The sequence below is a fragment of the Polypterus senegalus genome, chromosome 13 (assembly GCF_016835505.1).
Source record: "Polypterus senegalus isolate Bchr_013 chromosome 13, ASM1683550v1, whole genome shotgun sequence".
NCBI lineage: Eukaryota > Metazoa > Chordata > Cladistia > Polypteriformes > Polypteridae > Polypterus > Polypterus senegalus.
In genome coordinates this window covers 93192083-93212991 of record NC_053166.1, presented here as the reverse complement: position 1 = coordinate 93212991, position 20909 = coordinate 93192083, and the positions used below count along the sequence as shown (strand labels likewise).

The following is a 20909-nucleotide window of genomic DNA, read 5'->3' as shown; positions in this document are numbered from 1 at the left end:
GAGGCTTCCTTAACAGAATATGCACTTAGCTGACCTATGCAAACCTAGCAGAGGGCAGACACTGCAAGCTATGTGTCTGCAAAATATTATACAGTGATATGAAATCTGGGTAATGCTGCTATTGCTTTTAGTATAATATTCCTCTCAGTGTCTGAGTAAATTGATTTCCTACAAACATTTGCCCCTTCAGATTTGCATGGTAGATATACAGTATTAAAATGTCATGGAAACGGAGGTGACAACTCACATGTAACTGGATCTAGAAATACGTTTGTGATGATATAACACTTGATGTAATGGAATTTATTCTTTAATGTACCAAGCCAAGACAGCCATGTGATTGTTTTGACTTGGTGGGAAACAAATAAAATTCTCCAATCTGTCATTAAGTTCTTGTGTAAAGACAATAAGGACACCTTGCAATTACCGCCCATACATGCAAATAACAAACTTTTTTGCACAACATCACAAGACACTGTCACCAAATGGAATGCAGTGTACTTTGTCAGCATTAAATTAGCTTTATCACTTGTGGTTCTACTAAGCCAGTATTATTTTGTTGGGTTTATTGTAACAGAAAATGACCATTTAGTTAACAGCAGAATATACAAATTCAGGTTGTGGCTAGAAAGACGAGTCCCAAAAAAAGCATAAGAATGGGAATGGAAGAGTATTTTTACTAGACCTTTTCTTTGTTCTTTTCTTAGTTTTGAAATGACTGTAATTTGTGTTTATTTCTCATCCAGGATGTTAAAGAGAGTACTCTACTGCCACCTACTGACCAAATGTCAATTGTGTGTTAAATTATTGCATTTAAAAGAGAGGCTAAGAAATAATATTAGAAATAAATAGCATAGTAGTCGTGCACTGCCTCAGGTCCACAGTTCGGGGCTCAAGCTCTGGCTTTTCACAGACTATGTGCAGCTAACATATTCTCCTCGGATACACAGAGTTATTTTTCCCCCCATATACTCAGATTTTCCTCTCGCCACCCAAACATATGCAGTTTAGATGGACTGTACACTCTAAATTTATCCAGTTTGGGTAAGTGCCAGGGCTGGTTACTTTTCCACATCTCTGTATTCAAATGAACAGCTTCAGAAAAATATGTAATTATCTATTATAATAGTACATACCAAATCATTCATACAAATACTAGCATTTACATTATGTTCAAGTTTTGGAAGGGTGTCCTCAAAGCAATACTGTAGTTTTGTTTTTTAGGATCAGAGATATAATTTTATGGCTAAATAATTGTTTTGTTTTTTTCTTTTTTCCAGTCTGTAAGTACATTGTAGTAAATGACAAGTCTGTACAATTCAACTACGGTGGGTTGGCGCCCTGCCTGGGATTTGTTCCTGCCTTGTGCCCTATGTTGGCTGGGATTGGCTCCAACAGACCCCCGTGAACCTGTGTTAGGATATAGCGGGTTGAATAATGACTGACTGACAATTCAACTAAGAGATAATTATTGGTCTTTAACTTTTTACAGAAGGAGACATCACAATTGGTAATTACCAAGGATTTCCAATAATGATAACTGTTATGTTAATTTTGTGCATTCCAGTACATTGATTTAAATGGCATAACAATAAACCATATCCAAGATTCAGCTTGCAGAGCCACTCTGCATTTGACTGTGGAGGACATATCATCTCTGTGCTTTCTTTTGTTATGACCTCCTTCAAAGAATTATTAGGATAGATGGTCAGAGCAAATGAAAAAGGTGTGTGTGTGTGTGTGTGTTTTCTTGCCTTTTTTTAACCAAACATTTTTATTATTGTATTCTTTAAAGAATGTTAAAACATTTGGACAATACAAGATGTGAAAAAAAAATCATTGCAACATGCATTATACAGTCATTATCAGTCATTCTCCAACCTGCTACATCCTAACACAGGGTCACGGGGGTCGGCAGAACCATAAAAATATTTAATATTTGGGTTTGGAAAAAGTAGTTCCTCCTTTAAAAATGGCAAAAGTATCCCTAAAATATAGGTGGTCCATACAGAACACCAGAGATTTGTAAAGCAGAGCATTACTTTTTGTATTGAATATGTGCTTAATATATGTTACGATATTCAAAGTTAATATTTTTCATTGCAGGTGATCCGCAAGTCAGTGACAGCTGAAGGTGAAGTAATTCCCGTTTCTCAGTTGGATATACAGATTGAAAACCCAGTGCACACAAATGCCATTTTCCTAGTATCTCCGCTGATAATCTGTCACAACATCGACCGCAGCAGCCCTCTTTACGATGTGTCGGCACAGACGCTGCTCTCTGAAGACATTGAAATTGTGGTTATACTGGAAGGTCTGCCTTCATGCATCTTTATTTTATTCAGTTATATATTTTATATATATAGTTATATATTTTTATATTTTGTTTCACTTATACTAAAACTTTACTGTATATATTTGGAAAAAGTAATAACCTAGCACAGAATTATTGAATTATTTTTGTTTGCACAAGTTAATAAAACTGTATGTTTTATACATCTGTACATGGTCATATAGGTACATGTGAAAATTTAAATAGTTTTTTTAAAGGGTGGCAGGGTAGTGCAGAAAGCAGCATTGCCACAGCATAGCATTTACACAACAGTTTGAATTTGTTGTGGAATACACACTCACCTAAAGGATTATTAGGGACACCATACTAATACGGTGTTTGACCCCCTTTCGCCTTCAGAACTGCCTTAATTCTACGTGGCATTGATTCAACAAGGTGCTGAAAGTATTCTTTAGAAATGTTGGCCCATATCGATAGTATAGCATCTTGCAGTTGATGGAGATTTGTGGGATGCACATCCAGGGCACGAAGCTCCCGTTCCACCACATCCCAAAGATGCTCTATTGGGTTGAGATCTGGTGACTGTGGGGGCCATTTTAGTACAGTGAACTCATTGTCATATTCAAGAAACCAATTTGAAATGATTCGAGCTTTGTGACATGGTGCATTATCCTGCTGGAAGTAGCCATCAGAGGATGGGTACATGGTGGTCATGAAGGGATGGACATGGTCAGAAACAATGCTCAGGTAGCCCGTGGCATTTAAACAATGCCCAATTGGCACTAAGGGGCCTAAAGTGTGCCAAGAAAACATCCCCCACACCATTACACCACCACCACCACCAGCCTGCACAGTGGTAACAAGGAATGATGGATCCATGTTCTCATTCTGTTTACGCCAAATTCTGACTCTACCATTTGAATGTCTCAACAGAAATCGAGACTCATCAGACCAGGCAACATTTTTCCAGTCTTCAACTGTCCAATTTTGATGAGCTTGTGCAAAATGTAGCCTCTTTTTCCTATTTGTAGTGGAGATGAGTGGTACCCGGTGGGCTCTTCTGCTGTTGTAGCCCATCCGCCTCAAGGTTGTGTGTGTTGTGGCTTCACAAATGCTTTGCTGCATACCTCGGTTGTAACGAGTGGTTATTTCACTCAAAGTTGCCCTTCTATCAGCTTGAATCAGTCGGCCCATTCTCCTCTGACCTCTAGCATCAACAAGGCATTTTCGCCCACAGGACTGCCGCATACTGGATGTTTTTCCCTTTTCACACCATTCTTTGTGAACCCTAGAAATGTTTGTGCGTGAAAATCCCAGTAATTGAGCAGATTGTGAAATACTCAGACCGGCCCGTCTGGCACCAACAACCATGCCACGCTCAAATTTGCTTAAATCACCTTTCTTTCCCATTCTGACATTCAGTTTGGAGTTCAGGAGATTGTCTTGACCAGGACCACACCCCTGAATGCATTGAAGCAACTGCCATGTGATTGGTTGATTAGATAATTGCATTAATGAGAAATTGAACAGGTGTTCCTAATAATCCTTTAGGTGAGTGTATGTTAAATAGTTTGTGTATGTGTGTGTGTGCACGTGTGCTGATATATATTACCAGTAATGGCGCACGCATACACTTGACTTGAGCATTCCTAGTTTTCATCCTCTTTCTCTGTACGATTAGCATTCGTTTGCTCAGAGGTTGATGCGCTTGCAGCTTCCTGAGCAGCTCTTGTTTTCTCCACCCTAATGGCCCGCTGCTTCTCTTCTTTCGTTGGCACCTTTTCGCGTTAAAACTGATTAAGTTAGGTTTTTGTGTTGCAATTACTTAGTACATTTTCTTTAATTTTTCACTTAAGCTGGCATTTAAGTCTTCAATCTGCCTCAAGAATGATTAAAGATATGAAGAGGTAGGGGAAGTGACCGCAAAGGTGGTAGGGAATGAGAACGGCGCCTTTTCCCCCCTGCCAGCGCTATGCACTGTTGTGAAGAGGGGGGCTGAACGCACACCAAGGAGAGGCGGTCGCTCCTCCGAAACCCCTTTTAAACGGTGATACAACAGGAAACTAATAAGTTTTTTTTTTTTATAAACCTCGTCTTTGCTCGATCAGCTGCTGGCTTGCTGCTGCTGCCATGCCACGTGATCTGCATCTTGTGCAGCACTTTGAATGTTTAAAAGCCAGTACAGAACCTGAATGAATATTCGATCTCTTTTCGCTGTTCCGTTATTTCCCAGAGTAATATTTTCAGATTGTTTGTGCTACTGCGATCTTTTCTCTCATTTTTTGAGACTTTCGAATTTTCCTAATTCCATTATCTCTAACCTGCTCTGCATGCGTATCACAGAACTTGCTTCCAAAGGTTGTAAGAATGACGTGACTTGTCCGTCTCGTGGGAAGTGAAAGTGTCTCTCTTCAAAAGATTGCATCTCGTCGCAAGATTTTTTTTATAACAGAGAGATATATAAATAGCATATGCAGTCAATTCTCATTATCTGTGGTGGTGTGTGTTCCTGAAGAACCTTAGGAAACAAAGTATTGAGACAATGTGAAAAATAGGTTTAGGTGATGTCAGGATCAGTGAAGAGAGGCAGGGCTGGGTGGATAGTTCCTTATTTGTGGGGCAAAATTACAAGCCTCAGTCCCCTTCATGAATTGAGTTCAATGGGTTACCCGCACTTGTCAGTCCATTCAGTGTAGGGTGCCTGCCACCCAGGAGATCTAAAAGCATCTCAGACCTGTTCTCACTCAGTCTTCTGTGGTGCCCATGCATGATAGACCTCTTTGAATAATTTTTTTTTGACTGCACATTGCTGTGAATGTGAATGCAACCCCCTGATGTCTGAGCCTGAGGACCTTATCCATGAGTAGGCGAGTAGACTGCAGGTATTGCAAAATGGGTTACAATTTTGTAATAATGGATAAACGGATCTTCAGGTACAGAATCTACAGATAGCAAGGGTTTACTCTGTGTATGTGTATGCATGTATGTGCTAACGGTTAAAAGGTTTTGAACATGCAAATTGTGGGGGGGTTTTTTTGTTTTTTTGTTTTTTTAGAACATGCCAGTTTTTATTGAAATTTAAGCAGTTCAAGTCCTGTGGATAACCTGAAATGGTATCAAAATAAGCACTAAACAGCTAGGTTGCCAAAAACTGAAAATTATTTAATTTTCAGGTTTATGCAAAAAAGCATTTTTCAGAGAACAAGCAATGGGTTAACAAATTAGTTTTTCTGCAGCAAACAGAAGTTTATTAAGCCTCCACTGTTTATGTAAACAATTCCTGCAGGTGTCCCAACTTTTGTCGATTACTTACAAACCCTCTGTCTGTATAAAGCCAGTGTTGGAACATCATCTGAAGCATTATTATTATGGACAATATTACACTACACATTACTATCATAATAGCAAGGAAAAGGCCATTAACAAAGGAAGACAGACAGACCATTATAACCTTTTAATTTGTGGGTCTTTCCTTTAGATAAATTGCAAAGTAAGCCAAAGTGTCAGTGCAGTTTTTGACATCATCAAATAGAAATTGGAACCTGAAGGAAACTGACAGGAATGGGACTAGTAGACCCAAAGCCACAAGAGTATCAGAAGACAAGTTTCTGAGAGTCAACCTCCTGTGTAATAGGCGCCTCACAGGACAACAATTTCAGGCACAGATTAACAGTCTCACTTTCTTTACTTTAGTTTCTAAGTACTTTGAGACATTAAACTATGCAAACCTCAACAAACACTGGAAAAACTGGGGGTATTCTTTTGTCCAGTTTAGAAGTCGAAGTCTTCTCCTCACAGTTGAAAGCTGTCAGTTGATCTCTATCAGTCATTACTGGCCATATTTGTGCACCAAGATGATCTTAGTTTATCTAGTGTGTGTTATTGGGAGACCAATGTAGGAGTGACAGTGTGTGCAGTGGCACTGACTGTATGTGGAGATACTGGTACTACAGTGACCACTGCCAGCCAGTAGAGCCTCTCCTGTCCTTGTTTAAGATGTTTGCACATGTTATGATTCTACCTGCTGTAGATGTTATAACCACCACCTAGTGCTAGGTATTCTGGTATATTTAAACTGCAATTTATCCTACTAATCAATACTATAAAGAATACTGTATATTTTTTGGAATTTCAACTGCCTTACATAATTATTGGAGGTGATTGTTTTCTCATCACTTCAGTCTCCAGCACATGGTAGTACGTCAGCTTTTACTAACACAATCAAACAAAGATATGCCAAAGATCTGTCAAAGGCAGCACAAGTGAAGCTAGATGGGTCTGCTCTCTATCTCTCCTTCTTTTAAATTACCTCATAAATTGCTTTCAATTGTCATCTGAAACACCTAGGTTTTAAACCCAATTACAGCTTTTAATTCCAGTAGTATAATAAACTTACACATAGATGATATACTTCATTATTTAGGTCATTACCTCTCTGAAATTTGTTGTGTGTTATAATTAGTCTTTTCTAAATCTATTGAACCACGGCTTCACTTTTACTTCTTATTACAATGTACCACCAAGCCTCTCCACCCCTCTTTTATCCCTGTATCTAATAATCTCACGAAATTTAGTAGCTGATAGTAGTTGATATTTCAGCCCCAGTCTTAAATATATCTTCTAACAACTATCCCTGCATCTTCTTTTATCTAAAAAGTTCCATTAACAACTGCCCTAAGCTTTCTGTTTCTGTCTATTCTTGCTTGTATCAATATAAATATTGTATCATTATATTCATTTATAAATTTATATTCCTTCTTCCAAAAACTATTAGGATGAAGTTTGGTCATTGATTTACTTGTTTTTGTGAAACAGAAACCAAACCTAATCTATAATTTTGCCATTGGGCCTGTATAGTATTTGTGCATGATTGTATCCTCTTTCCTTCCCACTTCCATGGCTCCCTGTAGTATCCATCCCATTTCCACACTTTCTCTTCTATGTATTCTGTTTATCTTCCTACGTCAGAACCTTCCAACCTATCCTTGGAACCCATCTTGTCATATACCTCTTGTACTGTGCTAAAAGGTGTCTCTCACTGTCATATTCCACATCCCTGCTCTCTCAATAGATGGTTGGTCCGGTGTGTTTCTCTCCTGGCAGTGTATTGGAATTAATGAACTTGGGTAACTGTTCAGCCGCTCAGGACTCTCATCACTCCACTCTTTGCAGGCTTGTTTAAAACTTTCTCTCACAACCTCTACCAGAACTCTGATCATTGCTTGGGACATACGGGACTTTGCTAAATGCTCTTCTACTAACTTATCAATTATACTTTCTATCTTCACCCAAGGGAAAAAAAGCCCCTTTACACATTGCTATGTAATGTATCTTACAAACATTTCCAATGGTTTGTCTTTGGTACAGAGATCTTTGACCTCATATCTAAATAACCTGAAAACTATAATTTCCAATGTTACATACCTCCTGAGAAACTCCCAACTACCAGTACACTCAATTCAGAATTCTGCATAGACTTTACTGTCTTCCAAGTAAGAGCCATCAGATGTGTATCAACACCGATCCTCATTGCCATTTATGTCCTCTTGGTCATCCTGGTGCACTTCTAGATATGTTCACATGGTACTGTGTTTCTGTCTTTTTTCCTTTTGATCTCACATATGTCACTTACTGTTGTCTTGTCATTCTTTACATATTTCACTATAATCTCAAATGTTTCTAACTTCAGACCTTGCCGCACTTCCACTTAACATCCATCATCATAAAATGTTACGTATTCTGGCCGCCAAACTATTCTTGCTTTTCACTGGAAGACTCCTGAATGTGTTATTGTGGATGATTGGGTGTGCTCCTCCTATAATTTAACTCACCTTGAATTGTCTATGCCATGGACTAACGCTGCTTCCAGCAATTCAATTGAGAGATGTTTAAATGTTTGTTTCCAATTGTCCTTGATAGTGTTTTCTGTTAAAGATGCGCTTTTTCATATTGAAGGTGCGTTCTGATCCTTTTATCTGGAGACTGGGTTATCCAATAACATTTAGCCCTTGGCTATGTTTGCGATAGTGTGGATTAGGTTTTGTTGTTTTACTTTTATTGTAATTTCTTCTCATTTCCTGTTGTAGTTCTGCTTTAGATTTTATTTAAAAAATGATGACTGAAAAAGGCTGTGCAAATGGAACCACTTGACTTTCTTTTTTATTCTAGCATACAAAATAAAAAAATAAAAAATTGTTGACTGCTATGAGCATTACTGTTTGTAATGGAAGGCGAAATGCATACTAGATATTTTTCTTGCTTTCTTCATGAATTTCTATTCATACACCTTTTTCGTTTTCTTGTTCAGGTGTTGTAGAAACTACAGGCATCACTACACAAGCACGAACATCATATGTTCCGGAGGAGATCATGTGGGGACACCGTTTTGTTTCTATTATCTCAGAGGAGGAAGGCCTTTATTCTGTTGATTATTCAAAATTTGGCAACACTGTTAAAGTACGGTGCTCCACTCTTAGTGCCCGTGAACAAGAGCAAGAGCGAGGACTAAGAAGCCAGGGAACAACAAGGTCAGGAGATCAAGGTCCAAGTCCTCAAAGAGAGTGGGGCATGAAAAGGGCTGGCAGGGGAGGGGCCCGAAGGGGTTTGTCTGCAGTAAACTGGGAGTGCTACACCCCAGCAGTCACCAAATGTGAAGAGGAACCTGGCCTGGAAACACAGGAGGTGAAAGAAGTACATTTTGTAAAAGGTGAGACAGAGTTACAAGACTGAGGAGGAGAGTAAAAAATGGAGTTTGAAGACTTTGAAGAGAAAAGTTAAAGAGTGTGAGGTCATTTCATTTGGAATAGCTTGTTCCACAAATGGTAATGTTTCATACCAGAACTACTAAATCTGTAGGATCATGGAAACACTATAGAGCAGGGGTGCCCAATACGTCAATAGCGATCGACCGGTAGATCGGAAAGCTAGTGCAGGTAGATTGCATTGCATTCAAAAAATTTTTTTTTAAATGTTAGTCTATCATATGTCCTCCCTATGGCATTTGCCACTTGATTGACATACAGGGCGGCCAGTCTGAGATCTCTTTTCTTCTAACACACTGGTCATCCTGCACACACGATCAAACGCGCGAGCTACTGCAAAACACAGGCTATCTAAGTGATCTAGTTAGCCTTCCAATTTATATCGACTAAGAAGGGATTTAAAAAAAATTGTTGCTTATGGGCTGGATGTGGGATTGGAAGAGGATTTTTTTCTCTCACAATGTCACAATCGAAGTGCGTTTGTCTGATCTCTCAATCTATCATTGTTATTCCAAAGAAGAAAAATGTGGAAAAGCACTTTCAAACTGTTCATAAAAACTACGAAACTGACTTCCTTCCGAAAAGCGATCTGAGAAACTGACTTCCTTCCGAAAAGCGATCTGAGAAAGAGAAAGGAGAGGGAACTAAAATCACAGTCATTTTTCACTCGGCTGAATTCAAAAGCAAAACTAGACACACCTAAGCATCCTTCCGGGTGAGTCACTCGATCATTAAGCATAAGAAGTCCTTCCAAGATGGAGAGAAGATAAAAGATGCCTTTGGTGAGGCAGATGGCTAGCGAGAAATTCCCGCTGATATTTCAAGAACCCTGGCCAGAGAAAAAGGAGTTGTTTCTTGTCATTAAACATGCAGAATACAAGCAACTTAATAATGATCAACGGCCGCTAGACGTGGCATTTATTTCCGATCTGACCAACATGTTGAATGAGCTTAATTTACAGCTGCAAGGAAAAGAGAAAACCATGGTCAATATGATTAGCTCAGTTAATGCTTTCAAATGAAAAATGCAACATCTGTCCTCAAACCTGCAGCGCCTTAATTTGGGGAACATCCAAAACCTCGCGTCAGAGCTGGAGATGCAATGGAAGGCGTGTGCGCTACTTGACAGCATTCACTACACAGAGCAGATTGAAAATTGTCTGTCAGACTTTATCTAATGGAAAAAAAGTAACGATTCGAGTGTTGCCCAATGCAGCGGATTAAGAGTAGCGTTTCTTCTTCACAAATGTACTCAAGTAAAAGTAAAAAGTATGGTGCAGTAAAACTACTCTTAGAAGTACAATTTTTTTTAAAAGTTACTCAAGTAAATGTAACTTGTTACTACCCACCTCTGATACTCAGTCTATACAGTATATAGCATTTTTAATGTAGGTAGATCATTTTGACCTGGTCATTTTAAAAGTAGCTCGCAAACCGAAAGTGTGGGCACCCCTGCTATAGAGAATGGTGTGTGATGGGTAGCTAATAGAAAAGATGAAAGCTTGAAGTTTTGGGAGGTGTAAAAGGACGGGACATATCATTATCTACTTTATTGTAATGTGTATGTATGAGTGTTCATTTTAACATATTTTGAAATTAAAGGTTTACAAGATTAGGTCATTATTGCACTTATCTCTTGTACTTGCAGTATAAATGTTGCTGCTCCATATTCTTATTTTATTGTCCAGTTCTTGGTCTATTTCTTTGAAAAACTGATGTTACAATAACTGACTGGTATGTTGGAAATTTGTTTAATTTAATAGTAGATTCATCTCTAGTCCAAAATTTACTTTTTTGTACATTCTGTTTTAATGCCAATTTATTGCCAGTTTTTTTTCCAGAATAGACAAGTACATTTCATCAGACTGGAAAACAATTTACTCCCCCACGCCTAATTTAAAAAAAAAAAGGACCTGCATAGACACAGAGACAAAAGTAATTAATATTTCTGCTGCATGTCAATGAAAAAAATAAGATGCACTTGATTGTTATTGCTAAACATACCGGACAAGAGAGATATTAGGAATGTTGTGAAAGCATTACAATGGGTTATACATAAATATCCAAGGATACTTTCCCAATACCAGTGGGTACCCGTCTCCTTGTCACTAAGCAACCCTAAATCAAGGTATATGTGATTACCATTAGTACACAGTATGGAATGTACTTTCTTGTTCACAATCAACTTTCTTGTTAACTCTTTGCTTCCTCATCTGGCTAATAGCCCCTGTGAGTAAAACAACCAACCAGCATTAGCACCAGTGCAAAAGAGTAAGCACTCTTAACAAAAGCTTCTAGTCTGGCAAAATTTCCACTGTTGTGAACCCTATTAAATGGTTTTCTTACTAATACACACTTTTATTCTTATATCTTTCTATACCTTTGTTTATCCCAATAAAATATTGAGATGTATGAATACAAATATGAAGGAAAAACACCAGCACAATGTGTACTTTTTCTTAATAAATGTTTAGTTGAAAAGTAACAACAGATTCATCTGTTTCGTTATATGAAGCATATGGTCCTTTTCAAGGTCTGCAAGGTGCTGAAGAATGGACTTCAAAATAATATCTTGCTTGCTAAATGATTCAACTCCATACAGTACATCCTTCTTCATAGTTCACACGTTGCAGTTTCTTTTTTAATTTTTGCAATACAGAGCTGAAAACTGCACATAACACTTCAGCAGATGTTGCTTGATAAGTCCTTTAGTCAAAATAGCCTCTGCTGACTTTGTCTCCACATATGTTATAAAATCCAAATTCCTATTAGCCTTTTTATTGTTTTTTTTTATGTTGTCTGGCTGAGGCCTGTGAAGGGTCCCCTAGAGATCCTAAGCTTTTTTTCCATATATAGCTCCAGACCACTGTTGTATAAACATGCAGATGATTTTTATGTAGTAATTAAAAGTTTAAGACTATGTACATTAAATTAACATTTGTCATATCTATCAATAACTGGTTTTCCTCCAAGTCTTTCTGTAACGATTTGCTAAAAGTAGAGTACTTCATATAAGTCAATGTAAGTTACTGACGTCTATAAATTTAACTAACTTGTTACATTTTAACAACAAATAATTTAAATACATTGTAAACTGAGTATCCTATTCACAGCCTCCTGTAAAACCCCAATTTTAGTTTGAACAAATTCTGAAAGCTCTTTGCACCTTAATACATTTTTCTGTACTTTAAGCCACCTCTGCACCCTGCTGTTAGCATCTCAGGGAGTACCTTATCAAATGCTGCTTGAAAGTAAGGGTAAATAATATTGAATGCTACTCTGTAATCAAATGCTTTTGTTATTTCCTGAGGAAACCCAGTCATATTATTGAAATGTAATTTTCTCAGTGGAAATCCATGTTAACCTTTCAATAACACACCTAGAGAGCCAAGTATTTTATATTTGTTTCAATTAACTTACCTATGATGTATGTTAAGCTTAGTAGCCAAAATATCTATATAATGTAAATAATTTTTTTAATGTGTCAACCTTATTTCAGCCCTTAGAAAATTCTCCAGTACATAGTGTCATGGAGAAAACTTCAGAAGAAACAAAAAGAGTCTTCAGATAGGGAGAATAGACTTTATTGCAGAGCACAGGAAACCACTGCACAGCACACAAAACCTGTCTTAGTTCAATGAAGTGAGTGTCTAGCTTTGGGTGAACCTCATATTTATTACAATTCTTATCTCAAAATATCCCCACATCACACTGTTTCCTTTCATCTGCTTTACAGAGTGATAATGACCTCACTCATTTTCTTTTCTCAGAATAATCACCTGGTCCTGTGGAGTTTCTCCCAACAATCAATTTTTCCCATTATACCTTCTCATAACAATTTTTCTTCCCAGTCCACACATTCTCATAACAACCATTTTGACTCAAAGGATGTATTTACCACCTAGAGGTCAGTATTACCCCTCCCTGCATTCTCATGTTCCTAATCCTGGGCTGTCAAAGGTTGATGGCCTTTTGGTTAATCAACTCCTGGTGGAATCGGGAGGATCCACGTGTAAAAACTGGACTGCTCAAATAAAAATTAAATAATTACTTGTTGCACTAGTGTCCTTTAAGGCTAAAATCATAGGCAACTGTGCCAGTAAGCGATATCATGCAGCTTCATGAATAAGGGCCAAGCTGCAGACGGCCTTGAATGGGCAAGCATGGTGCTTTCCTGACTGATTGGATGAAAGCAAAAATACATGTCTTTAACAATTAATTCTAAATTAACTTAAAGCTAACTAGTTTAATACATTCTGCTGTAACTTGATTTATTATTATGATTCATAAAGAAGCACTGACATAAACTTAAATTCTATCTAAAATATACATATGTATGCATACTAATGTGAACGTCTGTGAGTACAAGTAGCTGTGCTGTTAGGCAGTGGCATGTAGTCACTCTCTGACTTGCAAGCACAGGAACTGAGCTGCTGGGCATAAAAGGAGCCACCTAGAGCTCAAAGGTGTCTACATAAAAGACAGAAAAACCCTAGCCTTCAATAATCAACTCTTAAAACTCCTGTACAGCTCATTCTAGCTAACACAGTGCATTTTGCTTTAACTGGATCACCTAAAGTATTGAAGAGCCTTAATATATAAATTTAAAATGTTTATATGGTTATGCACTAGCTTGAGAGCTTGCTCAGTGTTCTTAAGGTTAAAGGCCTTGAATGCTTGTGGAAGCTTGTTTAGTCTTCTCTCACTTGGAAGCCTCAGTACCTGTGTTCCCAAAACAAAAGTGTGCTTGCTTGTTTGCTCAGTTCCTTCAGAGAACACAACACCCTTGACTCACAGGAATTCAAAACAAAGCAAGTAAAAAGATGGGCAGGCCAGCAGCCCTTATGCTAAAATAAATGGTGACCTTTTAAGTCGCCTCTGATCTACAGTAAGCTTTTCATAGCTAATAGCACTGAAACTAATAATGATGCACATTGACCCTGAATCTAAATTGTCAATAATAGTGATTTCTTCAAAATAAACGTTTGGTATTTGTATTTATAATCCATCAGTTTTTGGATTTCTAGGTAAATGTATGGTATGGGACATTGTATGTGCTTTCATCCATTTTAATCCTTGTAGCACTTCTTCCTCTGCAGCCTCCAACTTGTTTAGCATTTTTTAATATTATTCCCAGGTGAAAAATTCAGAGATGAATGGATTAAGAGCATGCTCGATTTTGTTTTAAATACTATGTGTGTCCTTTGCTTCTTGTAATACAGTTCACTTCCTCCTTGACAGTTTCTCTACTGCTGAAATGCTGACAAATCTCAGGGTGATCTTATTTTCATTAGTTGCAATGTTCTTCTCCAGCTTTGTTTTTTATGTTTAGAATTAATTGTCCTGTTCATAAGCCCTGTGTTTAGTGATATGCTGCTTCTGTTATACTTATTACAGAGTTTCATTTTCTTTAGCCATTTCTTCATTATCTCATTCCTAATGTACAGAAGACGCTTGTTAGATTTCCTGCTATTCCTAATTTTTAGTAATTTTGCAAGAATAAATCATCATATAGTGAGTTACTGGCAAATATTTAAGTAATTACCTTGTCATCACCAGTGCAGTGTTATAATCAGTAGACTCTGCAGCCTAAATTTTGAAAATATTCAGTAAATTAAGAAAATACATTCCAATGAAAACTGAATTGTAGATTGAGATATAATCCAAAAGTGGTGTCCATTTCCTTCTTAGCTTAATCCTAATTTGTTTCCATACTTTCCAACAGAGACCTCAAGCTAGGGTTGTCTGAGAGCTGAAGTTCAATATTTTCACCTTGTAGAGATGAGGCTCCACCAGCTACTGCAGTGTTTTTGAGGATCTCAAAACAGATTGGAATGACCTGTCAAATAAAAACAGTCAACAGAAAGAAGAGAATGGAGGTGGGTTTAATGCTGGCATAGGAACATTTGCAGTACCATTGTCAAAATGCAAAAGCAACTCAACAAACCTCTATCATGATCAACTTTTTCTCCCATGGTCGTTTGTTAGGATCAGGCCACGCTTCTCCCAGACAAAACCACAATGAGTACTGTGGTGATCCACCCCGTGATTCAATGAAATCAAGCAACTCTATGACAAAAAGAAAAATATTTCAATTGAATAATCAATCTTCTACAGCTTTGATGGGTAATAGAATAGAAAACTACATATAAGCCTAAAGACTCATGACCCTACCTTGCCTTACTGTATTTAGAATATTCAATATCTCTTTTAACTTGCCTTTGTACTCCCAAGCCCAGGCAGCTTTGATAATTATGAACTGCTGTGATATTCTTTCCAAAAGTTCTAGTTTAGAGATGTGCTGCATCAATGCAATCTGCAAAAAGAAAAAATAGGTGAAGTTAATTCCACACTGAAAAATTAAGAAGCATTAAGCCGAAACATTGTGTTTCTAACCAGCTTCTTTACTTTTCAGTGTGGAATTAACCATTCTCTATTTTTTCTTTTAGAGGAAGACTAATGACTCTTAAGGCCGTAACAGTGGCTGCCATAGAAAACTTCCTAATAGAGTGCTGCACTGCATTATTCAATTTATTTTTGTATAGTACACTTTGGATGCACTCAGAGCAATGTACATATTTACAAATACTAAACTAAAAGACAATCATATTCAATAAAACCAAAAGCAATGTACAATGTGTGAATAAAAATATTAATGTACGCGATATATTATATAAATATATATCACATTTTGCATTAGATTCATAAAGCTTCCAGTAAGCATTAAACTAAAGCTAAGCTTAGACCAGTTGATATTTGAAGAAAGAAACAAAAAAATCTCATTTCACACAAAGAAAATAATCCTTTGCAAATTCACAACCCTTACAATACTGTAGGCCATATCCCTGTGTAACTGATATAAGCTAAGTGGTCTCCCAGACCCCCAATCTCTCCACACATCACATAGTCTTTGCTACAAGGTAGTCTAGAGCCTTTGATTTAAGTGGAATATGAGAAAGGTCTGATACTAACTCTTTCACTGGTCATTCTATCCCCCGTACACTCTGAAGTCAGTTCTGATTCCAAGAGTGATGGCAGTCAAGTATTTGTGACGAATGAGAAATTATACTCCATAATGTTATATTTAAGATTTGTTACTTTTAACCTTTTGGGAGTGTCCCTTACAGGGCTAGGTTCACTGGTAAAGAATCAACTATCAAAAATGTTATGTTTGTGCATTAGTAACCTCAAATAGCATGAAATGACCACTCCACATGTAAATATTACCAATCCAAATTTTTTGAAAGTTTTGTGAAAGGGATTAACTCGTATCCTATTAGAGGGTGAACTCCAAAGATAGGTTGATGTGGTATGCATAACTTTAAGTCACTCAACTGGTCCAAATATGGAATAAAAATGAGGATTTTTGGTTTTAAAGTGGCAGAAATAGGATACCCCAAATAGCTTGATGTCTTATATAACTAGACATTCAAAACGTGTTGTTTGGTTATGTCATATGTGGGGTTTTCCTCGTACAAGTGAGTCAGGAGGTGCAGGGCTGAAGTGATTTTCAAGCATTTATAACTTACTTTTATGAACACAAAAAGCAATGTAAATGTGTGCACCACCACACTTGACTAAAATGCTGAGAATACTGGGATATCTCTAACAGTCCCACACAGACAGTTTCAAGACCTTGCAGCTAAAAAAAAATCTACTTCAGTTCCTGTATTTATGTTAAAAACAGGAGGTCTGCATTTTGTGTTTACATTGTACACTATCCTTTGACGTACTGATAGGTTCTGTGAAAAGAAAAAAAAGTTGGTAAAGCCTTTTACAACTATTATGTCAAAAGGAGTAAGTTTAATTAGTCTCAAACCTAAACTAAAAGAAAAAACAGAAATTCTTAAGAAACTAAAGTTACACAGTTGTGCTTCTTTGTCTTAGTTTTGATCTTAAATTGAGCATTTGGTATTAAGCCTGACATCAAATTAGTGCAGAAGTCAAGGCTGCGTAATACAAATGAATGAAGTCGCTTTTCATATTCTACATTACTAACATGTTGAACTTCCCTCTGGTAAGAAAGTGCCACCTAAAAATGTAATACACAGTATATTCCAAACACTACTTCTTATATAGCCTGTACACTTTCTTTATAGCTTAATACTAATACTAAAAGCAACCTATGAAAAAGAGCACAATATGAAACAACAAAATGGATAGCCAAGGAAATATTTTTCAAGTTCTTATTTTTCACTGAGAAATATCTAAACCTCAGTGCAGATGCCAGTGGAATAGGGGCAGCATTCCAGGGTTAATCACTGCTTTTGCAGCCCCAAAACTCTCACAGTGGACAGAAAATGTTAATCAAAAACTACAAGATACAGTATACATGGGTAAATCAAAAGTAAAGACAATTTGAAAACTGTGCTGTAACTGCAGTAGATAGAGGGAGATGCAATACAACATGTTTGTGATGGCTGCTTTAGGTCAAGTTGAAACCAAGGTCAAATGAACATGGAAGTTCCACTGCAGGATTGCACCAACAACATGCTTATGTGGCAGAAGGAGTGAAACCTGCTGAAATTCACTGATGGCTGTTGGCTCAGTACGGAAGTGAAAACAGCATGAAAAAAGTTTAAGAATGGGCAGAAAGGTTTCAAGCAGGATGAACAAGTGTAAACAACGATGAAGCACAAACTGGTCGACCATCGACATCGTGCACATGAGCCTACATTGACATGGTGAAAGGTGACTGCCTTCATCACAGAAGACCAACGGATTGATTACATTCTTCACTAGTGCTGCACATTTGGATACAACCTATTGATCTGCACTTGCCATGGCACATGATGACTTGTTGAGTTACCCAAACAGCCTACTCATCTTCACAAGCCAACATCCTTTAGTGAATTTCTGTACGTTTCACTCCCTCCGATAAAAATAAATTAAACAAAAATGAAAAATAAAAATGAAAACAAAACTAGATTTTGTAATTTTAATTTGAATTTTCACCACGCTAGTCTTCATTCATAATGTACATGTGAGCATGCAGTTACTGGTATATTTATTAAATATTATTTAATAAATAATCCTCTTCCAGATAAGCGGAAGAGTATAGATGGATGGATGGATTATTTAACAATTGCGGAGTCATAAATTTGGTTAGGAACAAGCATTGATTTGTGTGCATGTGACACTGTTGCAGATGACACTGGTATCTGGCATGTATTTATAAAGAAGCCAATCCAATGCAAGTTCTAATGCAATTACAAAGGTTTCTTTAATAACCGATTAATGTATACATACTAATTAAAGGATAAGCGAAGGGTGTTTGTCAAAAGGCCACTGAAGGAATGGCTTCTGAAAATGGGACTCTGCAGTCATGTGTGAATAATAAATTAAAAGCCTGCCATTTCAAGCAGTAATAGCCAAGAGAAACTGGCTGTATTTTGAAATCAATTTTATGATATCTCTCTATTATAATAGAAAAAAAAAAACTGGATGAGACATGACTTTTTCAGAGAGATACTTTCATGTCCTGCAAGATGTGCCAAGAGGTTTAACCACACCTGGGGCCGGAAATAAAAGACAAAGAGTAGATGAAAAGTATGACGTTGTAAAGAATTCCAAAATGTTGGAGCGATACACATGCAGAGCAGATTAGCGATAATGAAAGTACTAAAATTTCGAAAGTCTCAAAAGAATAATAGTAAAGATCACATTAGTGCAAACAAACAGAAATTATTACTCTGTGAAATAACAAAACGGCGAAAACAGATCAAATATATTGTGTGGATTTAAACTTTAAGTCGGAGACTTGTAGATCGTCTAACTCGTGTTGCCATCAGGGAAAAATAGTGTTTCTTCCCAATGAAGAGACGTATCTGTGAGAATTAAAAGATTTGTTGTTTGATGAAAGTGAAATCCACATACGCGAGCGGCAGAGATGCAAAGTGGCTGGCGTGTAGCGCAGGCCAGGGGGTTGGCGAGCTATTGATAAAAAAAAGTATCAATTCCTATCAAAAACATGAAAACGTGAAATTTCTGGATGTGTTCAAACTTTGAAAAATTGAATTGTAGTGTACATATTATATATATTATATATAGTACATGGCGTCTTACGTTTCTCCTGCTCATGTAATTAAACTGCCTGCTGTCCACACCTGATCCATTCCTCTTTAGAACTGTACTTTCAATATGTCAGAGAAAAACCCGCTAAACCCTCATGCGCAAATATTTAATAACTGGCATAGCCATTCAAAAATCAAATCCATCACCAATAAAAATACATTCTGCAATTTTTTTAATTATTGACCAAAGCTTAATTATAAACAACTGTACAAACTACACATGATGTTCCTAAGTTGTAATTGCACACTAGGCACATAGAGTTTATTGCTGGTGAGAAATAAGACACCTGTACTTTTGTTCAAATTCCAGTTTTTCATCTGGACTGCAAGCTGAAATTTTAACAAACAATATCTCATATGTAAGTAGCTATCACGATGCAGCATTGTACAAACAGTTACATAATCTTGCATTCCATGTATACAGCATCCCAACCCCCAGAAAGAGTAATTAAGCAGTAGTAAAGAAAATTTACAATAGGATGAACTCAAATAGTACAAGGAATTATGCCATTTTTGCCTGAAATATGGCTTCACTTCACAGGGCATAAACAAAATGGAACAACATGAGCGTATACTGTCAACATGAATTGAAAACTGGATGCACACACCTACATTTTTAATTTTGTCTCTAATTTGCTAAAGCAGCAGATAATATGCTTTATACAGAAAATTCTGTGGTGTGGGATTAATCACAATGATGCTTAAGACAAAATGAAATTGAATCATCTTTTACTCTACCCAGTGAATTTCAAAATGCAGTTTTTATTTAACACTTTTCATTACAAAAAAATGCTCCCACCTTGCTACTGAGTAAAGAAGCACAAGTATACTGTAGATATTTTCTACTGCAACCACTGCATATGGTGTAAGCTTTAAAAAAATCTGTTTAACTTTATTTAAGGGTAGCACGAAAACGGGGACTATCATCATGGCAGCTACATGGTACAAACCCACCTATGATGGGACTGCAGTCTGCTACAGGTCACATAGACTTACCAGTCAACCTGAAACCATTTTTTGGGAACACAGTGGTTGTCAGGGTCCTTCCACTTTAGCATAAGGGGATTATGCAACTTCACATAAAAGAATTCAACTTGTGGTTCAAAACTACATACGCTACAACATAGTGCTATACATAGACTACATACTGTACCAGACAGTCATTCTAAAGTAGACCTTAATCTTGATCACTCCTAGCTCAATTAAAATGCTTTTAGCAAGACAGTTTGTTTTTCAATTTAGAAACTTCACATTGAATACTTCCACATATTGTAGCATATTTCATGTTTTCTTTTTATTCTGTACTTGTTGATTATGGTTCTTTACCTCTGACAAACCTGCCGAAATTGTAGACTTCTGTATACCCATGTTTGGAAACTTCTTGTGGGTGACAGGATGAATCGAACTTTGAGAGACTCCAGAAAATGTGGCTGTCCCCAAGTCTGCTTGCCAGGATAGACTTGTCTTGGATTTTCACAGCCAGACCTTGTCCCAGTTTTCTAAGGATTCTTCCTGTGTATCTTGCTTGCTCTGCATCTGACATTTTCTCAGTTCCTGGTATGCGTAACTGGGTGAGGTTTTCAGTGCCTGGTGCATTGGGCACTTCATCAAATAACAATTGAAATCCCAACCCTCCCACTGTGGAGAACTGTGCCGCTAGCACTCCTCTGAAATAGACGGAGACACGGAAATCTGTAACTAAGAAACACAAGACAGATAAAATTGAAAACAGAAATTGGTTAACAGCTCTTTTTCAGTATTGACAAACAGTAAATAGAAGAC

General features: G+C 37.2%; 2 protein-coding genes across 3 annotated transcripts in view; one reads left to right on the top strand and one right to left on the bottom strand.

Moving 5' to 3' along the window:
- Positions 1-9224, top strand: part of kcnj11l (potassium inwardly rectifying channel subfamily J member 11, like) — a 67560-nt gene extending 58336 nt beyond the window's left edge. Inside the window, exons 5-6 of the mRNA XM_039775805.1 lie at positions 2107-2314; positions 8601-9224. Coding sequence (XP_039631739.1) covers positions 2107-2314; positions 8601-9022 — 630 coding nt within the window. The 3' untranslated portion in view covers positions 9023-9224. The remainder of the gene's footprint in view (positions 1-2106; positions 2315-8600) is intronic.
- Positions 9225-12622: 3398 nt separating this feature from the next.
- The window catches only part of LOC120541883 (interferon regulatory factor 3-like), a 48591-nt gene continuing 40304 nt past the window's right edge, over positions 12623-20909 (bottom strand). The window contains exons 8-10 of one of the 2 annotated variants that reach the window (XM_039773832.1): positions 20454-20825; positions 15002-15123; positions 12623-14893 (exon numbers count right to left, since the gene is read on the bottom strand). In XM_039773832.1, coding sequence (XP_039629766.1) covers positions 14753-14893; positions 15002-15123; positions 20454-20825 — 635 coding nt within the window. In that variant the 3' untranslated portion in view covers positions 12623-14752. Of the gene's footprint in view, positions 14894-15001; positions 15124-15273; positions 15371-20453; positions 20826-20909 lie in introns of those variants that run through there. The other variant, XR_005636107.1, reaches the window with a different exon arrangement.